At 54.0% G+C, this 22,583-nt stretch overlaps 1 protein-coding gene across 1 annotated transcript in view; it reads right to left on the bottom strand.

The window, feature by feature from the left end:
• Positions 1-1,204: 1,204 nt before the first annotated feature.
• Positions 1,205-22,583, bottom strand: part of LOC142003465 (venom factor-like) — a 68,072-nt gene continuing 46,693 nt past the window's right edge. The window contains exons 30-41 of the mRNA XM_074980423.1: positions 21,259-21,417; positions 20,459-20,518; positions 20,012-20,102; positions 11,956-12,007; positions 11,061-11,148; positions 10,295-10,384; positions 8,460-8,565; positions 6,322-6,411; positions 5,612-5,701; positions 2,959-3,042; positions 2,302-2,437; positions 1,205-1,969 (exon numbers count right to left, since the gene is read on the bottom strand). Of these exons, the coding sequence (XP_074836524.1) occupies positions 1,828-1,969; positions 2,302-2,437; positions 2,959-3,042; positions 5,612-5,701; positions 6,322-6,411; positions 8,460-8,565; positions 10,295-10,384; positions 11,061-11,148; positions 11,956-12,007; positions 20,012-20,102; positions 20,459-20,518; positions 21,259-21,417 (1,188 nt within the window). The 3' untranslated portion in view covers positions 1,205-1,827. The remainder of the gene's footprint in view (positions 1,970-2,301; positions 2,438-2,958; positions 3,043-5,611; positions 5,702-6,321; positions 6,412-8,459; positions 8,566-10,294; positions 10,385-11,060; positions 11,149-11,955; positions 12,008-20,011; positions 20,103-20,458; positions 20,519-21,258; positions 21,418-22,583) is intronic.

Raw genomic sequence — 22,583 nt, forward strand, 5'->3', positions numbered from 1 at the left:
GTAGCTAACGTGATGCTATAAATGTTATACATGTGCGGAAGTCTGTCTGTCTGTCCTTCCTAATCGGGAAGAGCTAGGAACACTGAAGTTGGCACGCAGCTTCCTCTTTTCCTAACCTGCCACAAGGTCAGGGGTTGGTGGTGCCAGGAGAATGGGAGGGGCCTGGAAGGGGATTGCTCCTCAGCAAACCATGCGGAAAAGAGACAGACGCGCTGGAATGTGGAAGGGGCTGTCCGGGGGCATTCGCCTCCCTGTGTGGGACTGCCCCAGCCCTGAGCCTCTCAGGCACATTTGGGAGGGGGCTAGTACACCTCTCCTCCCCCATAATTTGCACAGGGACATCGCTGGCTGTTCCCCTTCGTAGGGAACGAGGGGAGAGTGCCCACTTAGCTGCATTCCCCCCTCTGTCTGGGGCTTGCAGGGGACAGACAGACCCACACCTGTCCCAGCTGGGGAACAGACCTTTTGTCTAACCCAGTGTAGCCCATCTGTTCTGTTCCCACATATGCCGTTCCAGAACAGAAGCTCCTTTACTCTGCCATGCTTAGGTACTTCCAAAGCAGAGTCATTCTGGGATACAGTCAACCTTGATTACTATTTTTGGTTCTCTGTGCCTTAAATATTGAGTCTGTTCTGATATGGCTATGGTCTGAAGAAGTGGATCTGTCCCACGAAAGCTCACCTAATACATTATTTTGTTAGTCTTTAAAGTGCTACCTGACTGCTTTTTTTGTTTCTTTATTCTGGGCTCTTTTTAATTATTTATATGCTCACAGCACCCAGGGCCACTGCTCTGCTCAAGGCCGCTGATGGGGCAGCTGCCCCAGCGATTTAAAAGGCCCTGGGGCTCATGGCAGCAGCCGGAGCCCTGGGTGGCATGAGCCAGGTAGCATGGAAGGGCTGTCTGGGAGTGGCTAACCCCCCCGCACCCCTTTTGCATCTGGGGGGCTGGAGCTGGCCCCCTCAACCTTGCCCAGGGGCCCAACAGTTCTGGTGGCAGACCTGACCATGCTAGGAGCTGTACACGCAGAATGAAAGGCCAGTCCCTGCCTCAAATATTTTACAATCTAGAGCACCCATGCGGGATGTTAAGTCTCCCTAGTGTTATTGGGGGTTTGAAGTCAGCCTAAATGACCCCATGAAATAGATCCCCTCACCCCAGTATGGGTGCTGATAGACATTTCCCTGGTGCAGCAAAACTTTATTCACCATCATGGGCTAAAACAGCTACAAACACAGCCAGATGCCTCGGGAGAGCTCCTCCAGGAGGCACAAAGCATCCAGATTGGGGTTTCGGGGGACAGGGAGAGGTGACAGCTGGTGTACAAAGGAGTCATTAGTTCAATTCTGGGACTGTTGAAGTGTCCCCAGTGGTGAGGAAGAGACAGATCCCTGGGGTGTCTCAGAGGTGGGTGCGACCCACAGAAGGCACAGAGCTGTGCTCTGTCCTCTGCCACTTTGTGATTCCTAGCTGGGAGGGTGTGAGACCATGTCAAAACAGCTTGACTCCGGCCCAGAGAGCTTGGACCAATATCTCTACAAATTGCAGATCAGGATGGCATAGGGCTATGGGCAACAGAGTCTCATGAGCTGTGTGTGTCCACTGCTGCCCTCAGCTGCATGGAATTTGAACTGCATAGCTGTGTGTCATAACCCCTATACTGTGAGTAGCTGAAGGAGATTCTCCTGCAGATCCAGGGGTAGGAGACTGCATGCAGGAGGGCGAGTGCTCCCATTGCTGCTGTGAAATGTACTGAGACTACAGGTTACTTTGTAAGTAGGTTCTGGTGGGGATGAGGGAGACACCCGTGTCTTCTTCTTTTCAGTCTAGGAAGGACAGCCGTTTGCCAGCAGGTGCTGGGCAAATGCCTCCAGCCCTTTGCAGAGGGCACGGAAATGGTCCTGTTGGCACTCCACAGGGCTTGGCCACAGCTCAACCCAGGAGCTGCTCCCGAGCAAGTAAGCCACCCTAGGAAACAGAGCCGGAAGGAACATTAACACAGTCCTGCAGGTGGAGCAACCGGGGGCGGGGGTGACACGGTGTGTCAAGGGGGTGCAGCCTGTGCTGAGATCACAGGGCAGGAAGCAGAAACCCCTCCCCCATTGTTATGATGGGAGTACCTGGCTGCACAGACTATCCCTGCCCCAAACAGCTCAGGAACTGAGGCACAGAGGTGAAGGGACGCACCCGAGGTCACACAGAGTCAGTGGCAGAGCTGGGAATTAAACCCACTTCTCCTGAATCCCAGCCTAGTGCCTTCACTCACCCTCCCCCGCTCCCCAGCCTGGCTCGACACTCACTCAGTCTTCAGGTCCCACAGGTCGGTGCCGAGGCCCCAGATCAAGTAGCTCCTGTTCTCCTGCAGGTTCAGCGTCGCTCTGCAAGCCACTGGGCTGATAAATCGCCGGGTCTGCCCCTGGACGCCCTGCTCTGTGCCTAAGAAAAATGACTCTGGATGTCAGGGGTGTCTCTTTTAGCTCGCGGGGCTCAGAATCTGGCACAGTGGAGTGACTCTGGAGTGCAGGACAGGTCCTGCAATGGCCATTAGCCAAGGTGGTTGGGATGCAACCCCAGGGTCTGGGTGTCCCTAGACCTCCAACTGCCAGAAGTGAGGGGCACCGGCAGAGCTGGGGGGAGCCCAGGGCTGGGCTGGAAGGGGTCTGCGGGTCGGGAGTGAGGGGCACCGGCAGAGCTGGGTGTGGGGAGCCCAGGGCTGGGCTGGCAGGGGGCTGTGGGTCGGGATAGAGGGGTCTCAGCACAGACTGATTTCACTGGAGCTGGAAAGTGGAGTTCTCAGCTGGTGCCATTTATTCCACCCTCTCACCCTCCTTCTCCGCTGTACAATAAAACATGGATCAAGAGCACCTGAGTGTGGGGGTGGTGAGGGGAAGGGTGTACCCAGGACAGCAGACAAGCCGGGGTAGCCGTGGGCAGACACTCCCGGCACGGGCCGTTACCTTCCTTAATGACCTGCACGATCCTCATGGTGTAGTAACTGTACATCCCGCTCTGTTTGGCCGTCACCAGCTCAGCTTTATAGACTGGGGAGGAGAAGGGAGTCAGAGGCCGCTTTGTGCTGCGGGAGGAGGGGGTCCGGTCCAGGCGGACCCACAGAGCACAGAGAATGGGGGCCTGCAGGGGACTGGACTTGACGACCCAAAGGGTCCCTTCTGGTGTGCGTCTTATGGGATAAGAACCTACACAGAATAGAACCAAATCCCGCCACAGGGGTACAGAGGCCACACCGGCCATTGACGGAGTGCAGAGTCCCAGGAGCGGGTGGGGATGGGCCTGACCCACATTTTCTTGCTGTGTTAAAACTTGGGCGGGGGGGCGGGAATCAATGATGAATTCAATCCCTTTTTGTCCCCCACCACTGGCCTCTAGAGCTGCGTCTACACGTGCACGCTACTTCGAAGTAGCGGCAGTAACTTCGAAATAGCGCCCGTCACGTCTACACGTGTTGGGCGCTATTTCGAAGTTGAAATCGACGTTAGGCAGCGAGACGTCGAAGTCGCTAACCCCATGAGGGGATGGGAATAGCGCCCTACTTCGACGTTCAACATCGAAGTAGGGACGTGTAGACGATCCGCGTCCCGCAACATCGAAATAGCGGGGTCCTCCATGGCGGCCATCAGCTGGGGGGTTGAGAGATACTCTCTCTCCAGCCCTTGCGGGGCTCTGTGGTCACCGTGGGCAGCAGCCCTTAGCCCAGGGCTTCTGGCTGCTGCTGCTGCAGCTGGGGGTCCGTGCTGCATATACAGGGTCTGCAACTAGTTGTTGGCTCTGTGTATCTTGCACTGTTTAATGAAAGTGTGTCTGGGAGGGGCCCTTTAAGGGAGCGACTTGCTGTTGAGTCCGCCCCATGACCCTGTCTGCAGCTGTGCCTGGCTCCCTTATTTCGATGTGTGCTACTTTGGCGTGTAGACGTTCCCTCGCTGTGCCTATTTCGATGTTGGGCTGAGCAACGTCGAAGTTGAACATCGACGTTGCCAGCCCTGGAGGACGTGTAGACGTTATTCATCGAAATAGCCTATTTCGATGTCGCAACATCGAAATAAGCTATTTCAAAGTTGGGTGCACGTGTAGACGTAGCCTAGAGCTGTGTAGAGAGTGGGGCTCTCAGGCTTCACTGTCCTCAGCCTGACAGAGCCAGGGGGAGTGGGTTTTATTAAGACTGTTTAAAACTTAGTGGTTACGGCCATACTATACTTGTTATTTCAGGGTACAAATGTATCCTGAAATAGCATCAGAGAGGAAGCTGTGTTAGTCTGTAACTTCAAAAACAACAAGAAGTCCTGTGGCACCTTATAGACTAACGGATATTTTGGAGCATACGCTTTCATGGGCAAAGACTGAGTTAGTCTATCCGTTAGTCTATAAGGTGCCACAGGACTTCCTGTTGTTTTATCCTGAAATAGCAACTCAGTGGCTAAACGTCAGGCTTCAAATAGCGCTGTTGTGAGCCCAGTATTCCGGTTTCAGTACCCCTCGCACGAGCAGTAGCAGAAACTTCGAAACTGCCACTTATTTTGAACTTCGGTGCCGGCTGGACCACACCAAGTTCGAAACAAGTTAACTCGCAATATATTTGCACAATGCACGTTGCACAAGTTATTTTGCGTTATGGCGACAGTGTAGTCATAGCCAGTGGATTTGAAATGCTTCGCTGAAACGGCTGAGCAAAGGGTGGGGAAAACAACGTGGAAAAGGCTCAACCAACCCTTTCAGAGGTAAGTATTGGCACCCCCATTTTATGGTGGGGGAAACTGAGGTATAGAGGGGTTACCAGGGTATGTCTACACTACGGAGTTACTCCAGAATAGCCTGTTCTGGAGTTATTACTCTATTCCGGAATAACACATCCACACGACAGGGAAGCCCCAGAATAAGCAAAATTTATTCTTTAATAGAGCGTCCAGACACAAGAGATCCTATTTTTGGTTTAAAGTCATTGGATGCACTATGGCTTATTTCGAAACGGTCCCTATTCCCTATCTACACAGCCCCTATTTCGAAATCGCTGTTTCGGAGTAGCTGCTACTCCCCATCGACTGAGGTTTACCAAATTCACAATAAGCTGGGTGCTCCTTCAAAATTATTTCAAAATAGCAGTTGCATTGTGCAGATGCTCACGAAGTTATTTCGAAATAGCGGCCATTATTCTGAAATCACTCTGCTGAATGGCCATCCCCCCACCGGCCTGAGGTCAGCCAGCAGGAGATAGAACAGATCCCACCTCTGCTAAGTCCAGTGTTCCTTCTAATTTTTTCCATCCTTGGGTGGAATAAATTTTGTTGTGGGCGCCGAGAGGCACGTGTGGATGTGCACTAGAGTAGAAACACTATGAAGCATTTGATTCTCTCCTCAGCGGCTCCCCAAGAGCCCAACTTACAGGGAATGCTGCCTAAGTCTCAGCCAAGTGCCCTAACTGCCAGTCCAGAGCCCCCTCTCTGCATGAGCCAAGGGATGTGGGGTGAAGGCCACACAGACCCCATTTACGTGGCCTGCTCCTCCTTTGCTGCTACTAGGCCCATTAGAATCTCCTCCCGCCTTCCCCTGGACTACAGCCTATCAGGAGAAATGAAAGCAGCACACAGCCTGTCTCACCGTAATCCACCCCGGCCTCGCACGCAGCTTCGATGCGGACGGAGATGTCCACAGGGGGGTGTTTAAATTTCTTGGTCAGGCTGCATTTCTCTGGGAACAGAAGTGAAGTTACAGGTTTAGAGCCCCGTTCACACCGCACCTTCGCTTCCTGCGGTGGGTGGAATGAATTCAGCCTCTTGGCCTCCCTCCGTGCAGGTGGGTGTCCCCCGCAATGGCACAGACAAGGAAGCAGGGGTGTAAACAGGCCTCGGAGGCTTGCCCTAGGTCATGTGGTGAATCAGTGGCAGAGGCAGGAAAAGAGTGACTCCCAGCCTTCTGCCACTCTGACCACTAGTCCCTGCTCCCCTCCAGAGCAGGGTATAGAACCCAGGTGTCCTGATGCACCAGCCCCTGTCCCCGCCCTGTGGAACAGTGGGAGAGGCAGTCAGAGCGCAGGGCTTGGCTTAGGGGCTGAGGGCTCTTTGCAAGTTATGCATGCGAAGGGGGGGAGCTACAGCCCTCAGATGTGGATGAGATTCTGCTCACCACAGAGGGTGAGTTCTAGGAGCACAGGGTGGACCAGAATCATGAGATGACCCCCAGCCCAGTCCACCTGGAGGGACTCTGAGCCCTGAGTTGCTGCGGACTGGCGCTCCACCAGGTCATCATGGTTCCAACCTGCGCCACAGAGGCCAGGGAATAGGCAGAGCAGGGAACTCCCCTCCCGTTACCTTCCATGCAACGGCAGGCGTCTTCCTCGCACAACAAGCTCAGCAGGCCGCTCTCCTGGGTGGGGTGGTAGAATCTGGTGCAGCGGTTTTCTGAGTGAGGGAGGTGGTATTAGATGTACAGTGTTAACACCCCGAGGTCCCCAGTAACAGATGGGGCCCACCGGGAGGGACTCGCCCCTGTGCTGGGCTGTGAGCCCTCATATGCTGAGATTGGGGCCACCTTGGACCAGATGATACCCAAAAAGTAGAGGTAGAAAAAGTACCCAAAAGTTACTTGAGTAAAAGTACAGGTGCATTGGGAGGAATGTGCTTAAGTACAAGTTACCAGTGTCCCTCTGGAAAACTACTTGAGTATACATGTCATGCCTAGATTATACTCAAGTATCCAGAAGAGTTTACTCAAGCCACTTTTTTGGGTACTTTTCCCACCTCTGCCAAAGAGTGTCCCAAAGAGCCACGGACAAAGGAAGGTTTATTCCATCCAGAAAATCTCGCTTCAGTGCAGCTGGAAAAGTCCTTGAAAAAAAGTACACCCCCCGCCTCAAATTGTACTCAAGTATCCAGAAGTGAAAGTACGTTTTCCTCCTCTCCCTGGGGAATCTCTCGTGGGACTTTGGGATTTTCTCCTGCTGCCCCTCACCCTAGTATCTAGGCACTCTGCATATCAAATCAATAGCATGACCTTCATGGAGTCTCTGGCTCTTCTCCCTTGTTGGAGCTAAAACTCAGCGGGGGAGGAAATGGTTTGGAGTGATTTGATGAATTTCTGTTGCCCTTCTTATGCTGTCCTCTCCTGGCCACACCCTCTCTGCTCCACCTAACTCCCAGGACAGAATGGTACTCAGCCAACCCCCTCTCTGGCTCCAATTGTATTGTGTTTCTCTGGGAGTTCCTCACCCCTGGGGGGCCTCTCTCTCTACAGGTTGTACTTCCTTTGTCCAGCACCAGAGTGGTCCCAAATGAGAGGACTTGCCGAAGGAGGGGAAGTCAGGCCTCCAGGCTGACTGGAGGGGAGCCCACTCCTGTAGGGCTCCCCGGTGGGGCTGCTGCAGTTCCCACATCTGCGGGGTTTCTGGTGGGGCTTCATGCCACAGCCTGACTCCCTGCCGGTGCTGCCCCTCAGGTTCCCTAGAGCAGGCCACCAGCTGGTCTTCACTGCACCCTGCCCAGCTGGAGCTCTCTGGTCCAGGTACTCTGTGGTCTGGCAACACCGATGGTCCTGCCAGCGAGGGGTGTTGCTGGAGGAGACAGTTTCAACCTGCAGGAGCACCTCCTCTGAATGACACGGCCTTTCAGGCCCAGGTGCTTGTTGGTTGAGTGACTCCCCAGGTGAATTAATTCCCCTAACATTAGCATCTCACAGGTAGCTGGAGGCCTGAAGGCTCTGCCTTTACAGAAGCCAGCAAATTGGTACCCAAGTGCTTGTTCGGTGGTGGGTAGAGGTCTGATGGCGGAAGGCTTTTGCCAAAGAGGAATGTGAGGCGCAGAGCAAGGTAGTGACTGGTCCGAGGCTACCCAGGGATTCAGTGCCAAAGAACCCAGGAGTCCTGACCTCTAGTCCCCCACAGCTCTAACCAGAGCTGGGAGCCGAACCCACCTTTCCCTGTCCCAGCTGGGGGACATTGAAGGCATCGGAAGGGAAGCCCTACCCCAGCCTCTGAGCCCTTTGCAAACCCCGTGTGGCCAGGAGCATTATCCCCTGGATAGGAATGGGGAAACTGAGTCACACAGTCTACAGCAGAGGTGGGGAATCAAACCATGGCCTCCTGCCCCACAGGCTAGTGCTCCAGACAGGGCCCTGGCCTTGCAGAAGAGCCTTTCAGGCTGCCAGTGAGGAAGAGCAAGACTGGGTTAAGCAGTTGAAGCCCAACTGGAGGACTGAATCTGGCTGTGTGCTGGAGCCAGCATCAGTGGTTTTCCATCCAGGGGCAGAATAAATTTTGTTATGCGCACCAAGGCCCATGTGGATGTGCACCACCAATAGAAACACACGCTGCCAGCCGTGGGAGCTCGGCCAATCAGCTGTGCGGCCCCACAATCTCTCCCAGGCAGCCACCTGAGCGTTCATCCTACAGGGAATGTCGGCCAGCCTGCTTTGCTCAGTGCTAGCGAGGGGAATGAGAGACAAATGTGCTAACCCAGGGAGTAGTACTCATACACCGTCACAGCTGCTGGCTGGATCAGACCCACTTCGAAGTGCTGGTGAGCCCTGAATTTCAGACACTCCTTCTCTGTGCTGCTCACCTAGGGAGGAAGAAAAAGGCTCACTAGGAGCTGGCATGACACAGCCAGTACCAGCAGAAGAGCGTGCAAAAGCTGGGGGCGGGGACGGTAGGAAGAGGCGGATCAAAGAGAAGGGGCGGGGTCTGGGCAGGGAGAGGGCGGAGCACATGGCTGGTGCCCCCTCCGGCCATTCGATGGAACCTCCCAAGCATTTATTAATCCACTAGCAGATTTACTCGGGGTTGCTGAGGTCCCTAACTAGATTCATTTTTATTTTTTGGGGGCAAACAAAAGGAACAATGTTCATCTTTTATTGAAAGGATTGTACTTTTCAAAAAGACTGTTGTTTTTATGAAATTCATTTTTATTTTGGATCGTTAAAAGGGATGGTTACAATTTGTCCCTTTAATTTTGTTAGTAATTTTTTGAAAATGGGAATTCCATCAGGTGCAGTTTTTCTTCGTCCCTAAGCACGCTTAACTTTGCCATGTTTTAACACAAAGCGGCTACAGTCAATTTGGTTCCCAATAACATTTTCTTCTAGTTTTCAAACCATAAGCATTGATTTAGCTGTGCCAAAACAGAGCACCACTCCATATTTCTCCATTTGATCTCTTCTCTGTATGGTTTATTGAGAAGCAATCTGTTCCAGGTTTGGCCTTCTGTTCTGGCTCATCTTGTTTCAGCTTCCTTCAACATTCACTCAGCTATGTCAGTTCTGAGGACTATTTGATTTGATTTTTTTTTTCTGTTTGGTTTTATGAGAATCAATCACGTTCCAGGCACATCCCATTTTCCTGGCACAACCAGAACCTGACATTCCCTTCAAGTTTTAGGACAATAGGAAGCTACACACCCAATTTGGTGGTCCTAGCTCTTACTGTTTAGAAGAAAATCTTGATCAAACAGACAAATTTGCTAAAATATATAGTAGATTATCAGTGGGATCTTCATACTAAGTGTGACTGAAAAAGGGAGAAAGTTTCAGGGGGCAGTTGTGTTAGTCTGTAAGTTTAAAACCCAACAAGCAGTCCTGGGGCACCTTAGAGACTAACACATATATAGGTCATGAGCTTTTGTGGGTAAAACCGCTTTCATCAGATAAGCTGGACTGGAAGTTACAGAATTCAGGGGTTACGATTACACTAGAGGCATCTGTTGACAGATGTTTCTGTCGACAGAGTGCAGCCATACACTAACGCAGATCGAAAGAACAATCTGCTCTGTCGACAGAGAGAAGCCGGACTGCCCAGCCCTCTCTAAACAGAACGGTGGAGCAGAGACTCAGGAAACAGGGCTGCCAGGTGAACCGGAAGCCCCGTCTGGCAACAGAAAGCCCCCCAGAGCGTCCACACATTTTGTGTGTGGATGCTCCACCAGTTTTGCCGACAAAACTGCCTAGTGTAGCCGTAGCCAGGGCTACAAATACACTAGAAGCATCTGTCTACAGGGGGCACTGGCGGAAGAGATGTTCCAACACAACTTCTGTCAACAAAGCGCGTCTACACATAAAAGCGGATCAACCTTTTGATCCGCTCTGTCGACAAACGGGCCCCCCAGAGTATCTATGTGGCTTTTTTGTTGACAGTTTCTGTGTAGATGCTTTGTGAGTGTTGTCAACAAAACCCCAGTTTTGTCGGCAAAACTCTAGTGTAGACACAGCCAGGGTGTACACAGCAGTAAACAGTTACAAGGTGAAAAGGTGGCAGAGTGGGAGAAAAGAAAGAAAGAACTCTGAGGATGGCCGTACCTTGTCCAGGTAGAGGATGAGGGAGCCTCTCTCAGAAAGGTCCGTGTCCATTTCAAACTTGGAGATGTATTTGTCGACACGGTTCGTGAGCTGAACATGGAAACCAAACAAATCAGCCAGTCGAATCCACAAGCTGGACAGTTCCCTCTTCTCCCCTCAACTCTGCTTTGGGGTTGCCCCAGCTCTGCCCCTCCTGGCTTTGCATCCCTTCCTCATCCCCTGCTGTCTGGCCAGCCGAGATTCCCACAGTCTCTGATTCTTCTTGTGTTTCCCAGTCAGGGCATCAAGTGCGTGAGCTCTTTTGTGCTCGCCACCCCTCTCTGGACATGGGTCAGCCGTGCCTGGGAGGGAGCCCCATTCGGAACAAGAGGGGAGCACCTCTCCAGGAGCTCTCAAACTCCAGAGCTGCCAAGGAGGAGGCTCCTTCACGCCATTCACACGGTGACAATTGTTCACCCTGTCCTGCTAGGAACCATGCTGAGAACCCAACAAACAGCCGCCACCTGAGAACAGCTTCAAGCTACCACTGACCTGGGCTGGGTCAGTCTACGACTGAGGATGACTAGAAGGCGAAAGGCCCCAAGTCCTCAAGCAGAGGTCATGAGAACCCAACAAACATCATGAGGTCACAATGCCTTCCCCAGTCTGGTAAAGGTGTATGTGAGGGATTTGGCAAGAAAAGGGTTAAACCCCCTGCCCTGTACAACTAGCACCCTTAGGTTGGTCCCAGAGGAGCAGCCATGGATGGGGTTGGGGGGAAATTTACCTTATCCAAATCGTCCATGTCTGGAGAGAAGCCGGTGGGCATGGAGACGTCCAGGATGGTCATGGTGGAGTCCGCTGCTCCCAGAAACCTGGAGGAGGTGGAAAGAATTTGGCTGGGAAAACACCGACCAGGAAACGAGGCATCCCATTGTGCCAGCTGGAGAGGGACAGCCCACTAATGAAGCCAACGGAGGTCACTAGCCCAGCAGGCTGTCTCCATGTCCCCTCCTGTCTGAGTCATGTGGATCCTGAGTAGCACCCAGGCACTGCCGGACAGACATCTGTGGGGAGGAGCGGGGATAGGGGACTTTTGGGGCTGGGGAAAGCGGATCCTGGAGGGGTCATGCTCCCCAGGGGCCTGTGGAGAGAGGTACTACCTCTTAGGGACAGTTTGGAGCTTGTACCCAAAACAGCTGGAGGTGCAGCCAAGGAGATCCACCAGCCTGGGGCTGGGCTTTGTAGCCAGGAAACTAAGGCTTAGCTGAAAGTTCTAGCTGGGGGGGAACTAGAACTCACATTGGCTGACTCAGACCCTCCAGGGTGGTTAGGTGTCTAATTCCCATTGATACTATGAACCACCAGAGACACAGACACACACCTCAAGCCAGGCTGTTACACTCCCTTTACCATCGAAGGCTGGGGAGCACAGTGGTGCCTCTAATTTCTTCCATCCATGCATGGAATAAATTTTATGTGCACTGAAGCATGCACAGATGTGTACCACCAACAGAAACACACGCTGCCAGCTGTGGGTGCTCTGCTAATCAGCTGGGCAGACCCTGAATCTCTCCTGGGCAGCTGTCCATGCGCTCAGCTTGCAGGGAACGCTGTGGTAGCGGCTGTGGGGTGGGAGATGGCTGGAGGTGCCAGGGGAGCTCCCCCCACGGTCGACTCACCGCATGCAGATCTGGATGAACACAGAGGCCAGGGCTCCTTCTGGCTTCTTGGCTGCAAAGACCCATCAGCTCAGAAAGGGGCTCACATTTCCATATCCTTGGGGGTGTCCCCCGCCCTCTTGTGATTCCCACCCCCCCCAGGCACCTTGAAAAATGCTTCCAGATCTGCCCCAATTTATTCCTGGGGGAGGACTCCACCCTTCTTGGGGATTCCCCACCCCACTCACAGACTCTGCTCCAATCACACCAGAGGGCTACCTACCACCAGTGTACTATCCAGCCTGTTCTACACTGGCCCTTAGCCTGCTCCTATCACCACAGTATCTGGGAGCCTTCCAGTTGCTTGTTTAAGTGACACGAGGCTCATCTGTTCTATTCACTCTCTCTCTTTCAGTGCCTCTTGGGCCTTGTCACAGCTCCTTTGGGAAGTACCTGGAACCGGGTAGTTAAAGGGACTTTGGTGACAAACTCTCATTGATTTCAGTGGGAACCAGGGGGCGAAATCTCTCTCTCTTCTGTCTCTAGCTATTAGTGCATCTGTCTGTCTGTCAGTGTTACGTTTGTTCAAGAGCTCCTCTTACACCGTAAGAGCTAGGACCAGGCCCTAACTTAAACCAAGGTCAGGGTTTGCTTGTGCCTGGAAAACGGGAAGTGCTGGGAATGGGGCTGTTTTCCAGAGCATGGAAAGGGAGGGGGAAGAGGAAGGTGAAAGGGAGGAGCATAGAGAGGAGGGATGCGATACCGAGAGCGGCCACGAGGGGCAGCTATGGCACCACAAGAGAGGCCAGGAGGACGAGCTCTAACATGTTGCTGGCCACAAAGGCCAGGTAACAGCAACAAAGGGTCCTGTGGCACCTTATAGACTAACAGAAAAGTTCTGAGCATGAGTTTTCGTGAGCACAGACTCACTTCATCAAGACTCACTTCATCTGCTCTTCCAGACAGTCTACACACTGGAGGGGTGCAGCTGTGGGGGAGGGGGAGCCCGCTGGAGGCTGGGGAAGGCTCCAGGAGCCTGCCCCCCCACCAGGCTGCAGGGTGAATGGGGGCCACTGGTGGCTGGGAGCAGCCAGCAGAGCCTTGTCTCCCCTTCAGCAGCCTACAGAGGAGGCAGCCCCTAGCATCTGGTCCTCCTCCCACAGCCTGTAGGCTGAAGGGGGCACTGGAGGCAGGAGGCAGCCCCCAGAGCCTGGAAGTCCCTGGAGTGCCCCATCAAACGGGCTGATGGATGGAGGGGGCTGCTGGAGGCCAGGGATAGCCCCCAAAACATTGCCCCCCCCAAACTAGTGCAGGGCTGAGGAGGGGCAGCTGGAAGCTGGGGTCAGCCCATAGAGCACTGCCCCCTCTCCCGGCTGCTGGATGGGGTGGCCACTAACCCCAGCAGCAGCTGCAGGCCTGGGGGACAGCAGCCGGCTGGGGGCTGACCCCCAAAAGTCGGCAGGCCAGGTGGGGGCACGGGGAGGGCAGCCAGTGGAGCCCAGCCCCCACCCAACAGGCGCAAAGCCCCCGAACCCTCCCTCCCAGGAGGAGTCACTGGACAGGGCACCCCGGTACCCCCCCAGCCTCCTGTCCTCAGCCCCAGCCCGAGCTTCTGTAACCCCAGCCCCGCCCTGAGCCCCTACAAACCTCCCAGCCCCCCACCTCTCCTCACCCCGAACCCTCCCTCCGGCCCTCATTTGTCTTCCATTTTGAAAAATGCTACCAGGGCCCACCCCAGGGTGGCAGCTCCAGGCAAAGTGCTCCACCAGCAGCTCCAGCCCCAGGGATGTGGCTGGGGCTGGGGAACCTTGGCAACCCCAGGCCCAGAGACCCAGCCAGGTGGGACAGATGGACGGACGCCTCTCTTTTTATAACAGTATAGATCAGGGTGGCCAACACGTGGCCTGCGGGCCAGATTCTGGCCTGTGAAGCCTTTCCCTGTGGCAGCGGCACCATTTTATGCAAGCCAGCTAAAGTGAGTGTGGGGCACAAGAGGTAGTCAGGCAGGGGCAGGGGTCGGCAACCTGAGGCTCTGGAGCCACAGGCACCTCTTTAAGGAGCCATTTGCAGCTCCCTGCCCTGCTGCAGCTGAAATAATGGAACTCAGATGAATTGGTTTAACGACCAGCAAGGAGGCGGGAGGGATCTGGCCCTTGAACCCATTACATTGTTCCATTATTTCAGCGTGGCAGGGCAGGGAGCCATCCGTGCTGCAGGTGGGGGAAGTGAGCAGAAGAGCTGGGGGGTAGGGCGGCTGAGCCTGCCTCTTCTGAACCCACGCAGCCCTGCTGAGAAGGAGGCAGCAGGGGGCAGCAGTGGGGGAGGCAGCAACCACTGAAAAGCAGCAGCAGCACAGGGAGCTTGTCGGCTGAGGCAGGTTAATCCTGGGGATATGGGGGTGGGTTTGAGGCAGAGAGAGGTTAAACTTGGGATGGGGGGCAGGTTTGGGGCTGAGAGGGGTTAAGCCTGGGGGTAGGGAGTGGGTTTGGGGTTATCTTGTATTTGGCCCCAAGAACACGTAAAAAATTGTTCTGTGGCTCCCTATGCAAAGAGGTTGGGCCACCCCTCATACAGATGAAAAAAGGCCTGTACATTTTTAATTTATTTCCAAGAAGAAATGACTTCAGTTCAGGACTTGAGCAGTGCTGGGACCACTGACTAGTGCCTTTAAATATCTGTCCCATTGAGAGCCTCTAGATAAGAGCTCAGCATTATTACTGCTGCTCCAAAGGACTTCTCATTTCTCTCCAAAGAATCTCTCTGGGCCCCATCACTATAGTCTGTCATCACCTCACAGTATGTCTGTTCTCTACTTGTGGGAGGGAGGTCCCATTTTCACAAAGGGAAACTGAGCCACAGAGTGACTGAATGACTGGGAAGCGCCTGTTTAGGAAGGAGTATGGCAGAAAGGGATCTAGGGGTTATAGTGGACCACAAGTTAAATATGGCTCAACAGTGTGACGCTGTTGCAAAAAAAGCAAACATCATTCTGGGATGCATTAACAGGAGTGTTGTGAACAAGACACGAGAAGTCATTCTTCCGCTTTACTCTGCGCTGGTTAGGCCTCAGTTGGAGTATTGTGTCCAGTTCTGGACACTGCATTTCAAGAAAGATGTGGAGAAATTGGAAAGGGTCCAGAAAAGAGCAACAAGAATGATCAAAGGTCTAGAGAACACGACCCATGAAGAAAGGCTGAAAGAACTGGGCTTGTTTAGTTTGGGAAAAAGATGATTAAGGGGGGACATGATAGTGGTTTTCAAGTATCTAAAAGGGTATCATAAGGAGGAGGCAGAAAACTTGTTCTTCTTGGCCTCTGAAGATAGAACAAGACGCAATAGGCTTAAACTGCAGCAAGGGAGGTTTAGGTTGGACATTAGGAAAAAGTTCCTAACGGTCAGGGTGGTCAAATTCTGGAATAAATTGCCTAGGGAGGTTGTGGAATCTCCACCTCTGGAGATATTTAAGAACAGGTTAGGTAAATGTCTATCAGCGATGGTCTAGACAGTACTTGGTCCTGCCATGAGGGCAGGGGGCTGGACGCGATGACCTCTCGAGGTCCTTTCCAGTCCTACCATTCTATGATTCTATGACTGGCCAAGGACACGGGAAGAGTCTGTGGCAGAGCAGAATTGAATGTGGGTTTTTGGCTTAGTTTCCTTCCCTCCTCTAAGGTAAACAACCCTAATCTATTCAGTGCCTGCGGCAGTTTTCCAGAGAAGCGACCTTTGTTTGCAAAATGGGATTGCTCCCTTCACAGGAAGGAGGATGTTGTGGTTATGAGCATATAGATAAGATTGCCATGGATTCCAGTGTCAGCTGCCGAAGAGGGGAGATGCCTAATGGTTAGAGCAGGGGACTAGGAGTCAAAACTCCTACATTTGATCCTTGGCTGTGGGAAGGGAATAGGATCTAGTGGTTAAAGTGGGGGGTGGTGTTGAAGGGCAGGCAAATGGGAACTAAGATTCCTGGGTTCTATTCACAGTTGTGCTGTTGAGAGGCCTTGGGTAAATCATGCCCCTGTCCCCTGCCTCAGTTTCCCCATCTCTAGAGTAGCTAACACTTCCCCCAGCTTACGGAGCTGTAGTTAGGTGCTGAGATTACACCCAAAGCCTGAACAGAAATATCAGAAGGAGGAAGTGATTCCTTCTTTTAGCTGGGAAATTCATCTGTACCCCAACCTGCTCCTGCAACCCTTTGCAGCTCCAGGCTAGCCATGAACCCAGGGCACAATTTCTGGGAGAACCTCCTGCTCATACATTGCCCACCAAAGCCCTGTTCTAAGCAAGCAGCTGAGAGCTGGTTCTGAAACAGCCTCTGTCCCAGATAAACCCCTGACCTTCCCCCGCAGTGACTCTGAAGATGGACAACCATCTAAAAGACGAAGAATTGTATTGATTATGTAATGAGCTTTCGTGGACACTTCATCAGATTTTGGAGCAAGAAGGAGAATATAGAGTATATATATAATGGGGGCAGGGTAGAAGAATGGCAAAACAAAGGCGGGGGAAGTCACCTATCATTAACAGGAAGAAATAAATTAAGCAAAGAAGGATGGGCAATTGTCAAAGGTGGGGGAATTGTCCTTGTAATGTGTTAGATAATTGAGATCTCTGTTAAGCCTCAGGTTAAATGTGTCAAACTTGCAAACGGATTCCAGTTCCGAGGTTTCCCTTTGTAATCTTGTGGTAAAAGCCTTTGATGACAAGACTGCTACTTTCAGGTCCATTGCTGTTTGTCCTGCGAGGTTTAAGTGTTCCCCTACACAGACTTATGTGTATTCCGATGCCTCACGTCTGATTTATGTCCTTTCATAGCACGGCAACCCCCCAGAAAATGGAGACAAAGTCTTTCCCGACGGGGTGCTTCTGATGCTGGGTGATGGAACAGATTGCTGCCAACCTTGTACCCAGCAGGTCGTGTGAAAACAGGGCTGGGCAACCCAGGCTAGTGAGTGGGCCGCAGGAGTGGCCCTCCTTCATCTCAGTGGGCCACAACAGCGTCATAACCTTGATGGTCTCCCAGGGCAGGGTCATGATGCTAACTGGGCTGGGGTACCTAGAGCTTGCAGCGCATGCCCATTAAACCAGAGCAGTGCTTTGACTGGCCACAGAGGGTGTGACTGGCTCTCACACACTCCAGGTTGTGTGCAACCAGCAGGCGCCTCCCTTTGTGTGCTCTTGCCTTATGTGTGCGTCACTTGAAATCAGTCGGAAAAACGCTCTGTAGAGGGGAACCAGCAGAATCTGGCAACGCTGAGCAATGGTGAATTAAATGTCTTGCTGACCACCCATAGAACTCTGATGGGCCACTTGCAGGACCAATGCATGCGGGGGTTAAACATGGAGTGACATGCACCCCCATGCCCCCTCACACTCATCATCAGCACCCCGAGAGCAGGGCAGAAACAGTGTCATTGGGGAAGGGGCAGAGCAAGGGTAAGAAGGGGAGGGGCTCGAGGCAGAGGCAGGCTGAAGGGAAGCACATGGCTGGTGCCCCCCCACTGTTACCCTCTGGAACCCACCTTACCAGTTGCCACTGGCCGCGTGTGACCAATGGGCCACAGGTTGCCATGAAAACTTAAGATTGGACTTACAGGGTCCATCCAGCTCAGCATCCTGTCTGCCAACAGTGGTCAGTGCCAGGTGCCCCAGAGGGAGCGGACTGAACAGGTAACGATCAAGCCATCTCCCTCCTGCTATCCATCTCCAGCCTCTGACAGACAAAGGCTAGGAACACTGTTCCTTACCCAGCCTGGCTAATAGCCACTGATGGCCCTAACCTCCAGGAATTTATCTAGCTCTTTTTTAAACCCTGTTACAGTCCTAGCCCTCACAGCCTCCTCTGGCGAGGAGTTCCACAGCTTGCCCACCACTGTGATAAAGTGTCAATGGAAAAATTACGATTCTACCCTGTTTATACACATGCATCAGCCATTGTAGCTAAAGTTATGACTGTTGGCCATGGACTTGTACCTTACACCTGGGTAACTCCCACTGGATAAGATGGCCACCAAGGCTAGAAAACTGTGTGTTGAGGGCCTTTTAAGGACATTTCACTCTAACAATGAGCTATAGAAACCCATCCGTCCATTTCTGTGGGTGCCTCAGGCAACAGCTGCCCCTGTGGCTTGTAAGGACATGTGCCCATGTGTCCCTGGATTCCATATCAGGCCAGTATGAGACAGTGCATCTCCAGGCACAGGCAAAGGGTACAAAAGACCCTGGGATAGCTCCATTTTTGCCTCATTCCTGCCCCGATTCTCTAGACGGTGCATATACAATTCAAGGAGCATTTTAAACTATGGACTGAGGACCTTACAATCTGTTGGAAGTTCCTACCAGAGAAATTTTAAAGGCCAGCTGTCTAGTCCTTTGCTGATACAGATCTCATGTGGGGACTTGCTATGTAGGTGATCCATTAGCTCTTATGAACTCATCTTCTTTTCTGTTATTATTGAATCGATAGTTTTAGTTACTTAAGGCAGTGGTTGCGACCCAGGACTAGGTCCCAGAATGTCAGGCATGGGATTGTCTAGCTGCAGGGCAACCAGGCGATGAGAGAGGGTGTGAAGGCACCATCCTGGCACCACAGACCACTCTGCGTCCCGTAAATGGCCAGCAGCAGGTCTGACTCCTAGGTGGGGAGCCATGGGGTACCACAAACTTCCCCCAACCCTGTGCCCCCATCCCTGACCCAGTCCAGAGCTCCCTCCTTCATTCCAAACCTCTCATCCCCAGCCTGATGCTGAGTCTGCACTCTAACTGAAAGATAAAAGGACAGTGGATTGCAGACTTCAACAATGTTCTTCCACTGGGTCGCAAGAAAAAGACAGTTTGAAAACCACAGACTTAAAAGATTGGCATCAGGGGGATGATAGGGTGAGATCTGAGTGAACAATGGACCACCAAGAACAATGGTCCGGTGGCAAGATGAGCCCAGCTTGCCTGAGGAGAAGGCATCTTTGCCTTCTCGTTAACCAGTGCAGGGGGGACAGAAGTTGAGGGGTATAATCTCATGCCAGAATAACCACCGACACAGGTGAGCCTGCCTTGTGTCTCACCAGTTTGCCCTGCATTTGGCAGTCTCAGATGTCACCCACTGAGGCACAGTGATGGGGCTCCTTTCCCAGCCAGCCCCGGGAAGGGGTAAGCTGACTGGAGGTTAACCCCTTTTTTACCCGCACAGAGGTAGAATCATAGAATCCTAGGGCTGGAAGAGACCTCAGGAGATCTTCGAGTCCAGCCCCCTGCCCAAAGCAGGACCAATCCGAACTAAATCATCTCAGCCAGGACTTTGTCAAGTCGGGACTTAAAAACCTCTAGGGCCGTGTCTACACGTGCCCCAGACTTCGAAATGGCCACGCAAATGGCCATTTCGAAGTTTACTAATGAAGCGCTGAAATGCATATTCAGCGTTTCATTAGCATGCGGGCGGCAGCGGCACTTCGAAATTGCCGCGGATTGCCGCCGCACGGCTCGTCCAGACGGGGCTCCTTTTCGAAAGGACCCCGCCTACTTCTAAGTCCCCTTATTCCCATGAGCTTCATTAGTAAACTTCGAAATGGCCATTTGCGTGGCCATTTCGAAGTTTGGGGCTGGTGTAGACGTAGCCTAGGGGTGGAGATTCCACCACCTCTCTAGGTAACGCATTCCAGTGCTTCACCACCAGCCTGGGGAGCTAGTTTTTCCTAATATCCAACCTACACCTCCCCCTCTGTAATGTCAGACCATTGCTCCTTGTTCTGTCATCCCTCACTACTGAGATGAGCCTCTCTCCATCCTCTTTAGAGCCCCACTTCAGGAAGCTGAAGGCTGCTCTCAAATCGCCCCTCAGTCTTCTCTTCTGCAAACTAAATAAGCCCAAATCTCTCAGCCTCTCCTCACTGGCCATGTGCTCCAGCCCCCTAATGGTTTTCGTTGCCCTCTGCTGGACCCACTCCAATGCGTCCGCATCCTTTCTAAACTGGGGGCCCCCGAACTGGGCGCAATACTCCAGATGTGGCGTCACCAGCGCCGAACAAGTTGCAGTCTTATGGCCTGCCACCCACAAACCCGCCCCCTTCTCCCAGTTCCTTACCATCAGGGGCCCTTTGCACAGACACACTAAAATCAAACTTCTTGCAGGCTGCTGCCCCCTCCGTCAGGGGTGCGTAATAAACCGTCATCACCTTAGGAAAAAAGAGCTATGAGGAGACGGCTATTGACAGGCTGCTCCGGGCCAGGTGGCCTATGGAGAGGGTGTAGGAGGATGGCAGGCTGTTGTGGGAGTCCCAGAGACGGAGGGAAACGGCCAGAGCTGAGAGGGGCTCAGGACAGGGGAGCGAGTAGGGGGATGTGGGACCCAGCCTCCCCACATACATTGTGGCCTAGCAGCCATGTGCAGACCCTTCCAGCAGCGCTGAGGCCAGAGCACATCCCCTTGATGGCGCTGTCCCCTCAGACCCAGGAAGCTGGGGCCAGGGGCTTTCAGGGCCCCATGCTGAACCCCTAGGCCGACGGGCAGGTTGTTGTGCCCCATACGTACCGACAGGGTCCCTTTGCCACGCCCTTTGGCTGAGATGGTGAAGCCGTCGGTCAGCTTGGTCTGTGGGGACCGGAGGGGTCGGTTAGCTTCCAGGCCGTGTGTGACACCAGTGGGTCATCCCAAAGGTGAGGCTGAGCTCCCCACTTCCTCTGGGGCAATGCACCCCAAGCATTTTACTTCATACCCCCCACTTACCTCCTTTGCTTTCTTCCCCCAAGCCGGGGCCACAACTCTGGGGAAGCGTGGACAGGATGAAGGGCCCAGGCTGGGAGCAGAGCTCCCTCCCCACACCGCCATGTGAGCTGGCCCAGACCCCAGCCATGCCCCCCATTGGTGTTTCTCCAGGACCCCTAAGGGGGCACACCCCAAAGTTTGGGGACCCCCACTATAGGACGAAGACACATGGACAATCTCGCACCCCAGCCCTGAACCCCTCCCCGCTGCAGTCCGCACACGACATTACATCCCAACCCCCTGCCCTGACTCTGAGCCCCCCCATGCCCTCCTGTGCCCCAAGCCGCTGCCCCACCCCAGTGAGAGAAAGAGAAAAGGATGGTGGAGGAGGGAATGTCATAAGTGGGGGGCGTGGCCTCAGGGAAGGGGGGAGGCAGGGGCGGGGCAAGGTTGCTTGAGTTCTTGGGATTAGACAGCTGACGCCCCTACCCCCCTCTCCCACCTCCTCCCCCAGCCTTGGCTCCAGAAGCTTGGGCTGCAATTCCCTCTGGTGGTGCATCGGGGCTGGTGTCGACCATTCGGGACGCTCAGCCTGATCCCCGCTTCTCCCCACCTGGGGGACTTACCCGCTCCGTCCGGGCCAGCATGGCGTTGTCCCTGTTGATCCTCCAGACCAGCGGCCTGCTCCGGCCCGGCAGGTTAACGGAAACATCCAGGGCTGTTTCCTTACTTTCCGACGCATCTGTCTGGTACTGGGCCAGGGCCTGGAAGACCATGATGGTGGCCTGTGGCGAGGAAGGGGCGAAAGGGTTAACGCACACGCACCCAGAGGGATGCCCAGCAGACCCTGCAGCCAGTCCCCTGTGGCGGGCGGAGGGGAGCAGATGGGGTGCAGGGAGGCTAGAAATTCAGCCGCTGTGCAAGGGAGGCCGGGGCAGTCACAGCTTTGGGGACAGGGGCCCTGAGGAGGTGGAGGCGAAGGGGTGGGCTCCAGGCGTGGCAAGGGTGCAAAAATGTTGATGGCACCAGAATTCCCAGACCCTGCACCCCTTCTCCTCTCAACCTCCACCCCCACCCCCAAACACACCTGCCTAAGGCTCTGAGGGGAAGTTTGGGACCTGGAGGGCTGTGGGCCGGGCTGTCCCTAGGGGGACGCGGGGCTGGGGGCAACCCCCACCCAGTCACTGCCCCTTCCCCCAAACCCCGCCCCCGCCCCTCTCTGAAACCCCCTCCCCTGAGCTGCACTAGCCAGGAATTACTGGTGGGGGCTGGTGTGGGTTGGCAGCACAGGTCGCCCTTTTCCCCTGCCCCACTCCCCACGGCCACAGGAGCTGGAGCAGCCCAGCAGCCTGCTCTGCTCTGCCACTCTCTCAGCCCGTGGTGCGCCAGGTACCTGGGCCCCGGGTACTCTGCATCCTGCTGCTGTGCTGAAGCAGATGGAGCAGCCAGGGTGGGCAAGAGGCCGGCAGCGGCTCTAACCGCACTGTGCTGCTGGCCCCCCACCAGGGCATTTTAAATTGCCCCAGGGTGGCAGGCAGGGCCGCAGGATCCATGAAGGGAGCACGTGGGGTGGCAGAGGGACTGGGGGGTGTCTGGCAGCGGAGGTGGCAGGCGGTGAGTTTTCATGGAGCCCAGCTGCAGGTCACTGGGGGCTTGTGTTCAACAAGGCTCATTGGAGAACATCTTAAGCCAGCAGGGACCAGGGAGGGGAGTTTCCCTCTGCCTCCGGAACAGGCAAGACTGACACTGGAATGTTGTGCCGGTGGAGGAGGGTGGAACGGATCCAGGGCAGGGCTCCCTCCTGTTTTTTCATGCCTGGGCAGAATAAATATTATAATGTGCACTGAGGCTTGTGTGGACGGGCACCACCAACAGAAACACAGGCTGCCAGATGTGGGTGTGCTCTGCAAATCAGCTGGGCAGCATTTGAATCTCTCCTGGGCAGCTGCTG

Source organism: Carettochelys insculpta, chromosome 29 (assembly GCF_033958435.1).
Source record: "Carettochelys insculpta isolate YL-2023 chromosome 29, ASM3395843v1, whole genome shotgun sequence".
Lineage (NCBI taxonomy): Eukaryota > Metazoa > Chordata > Testudines > Carettochelyidae > Carettochelys > Carettochelys insculpta.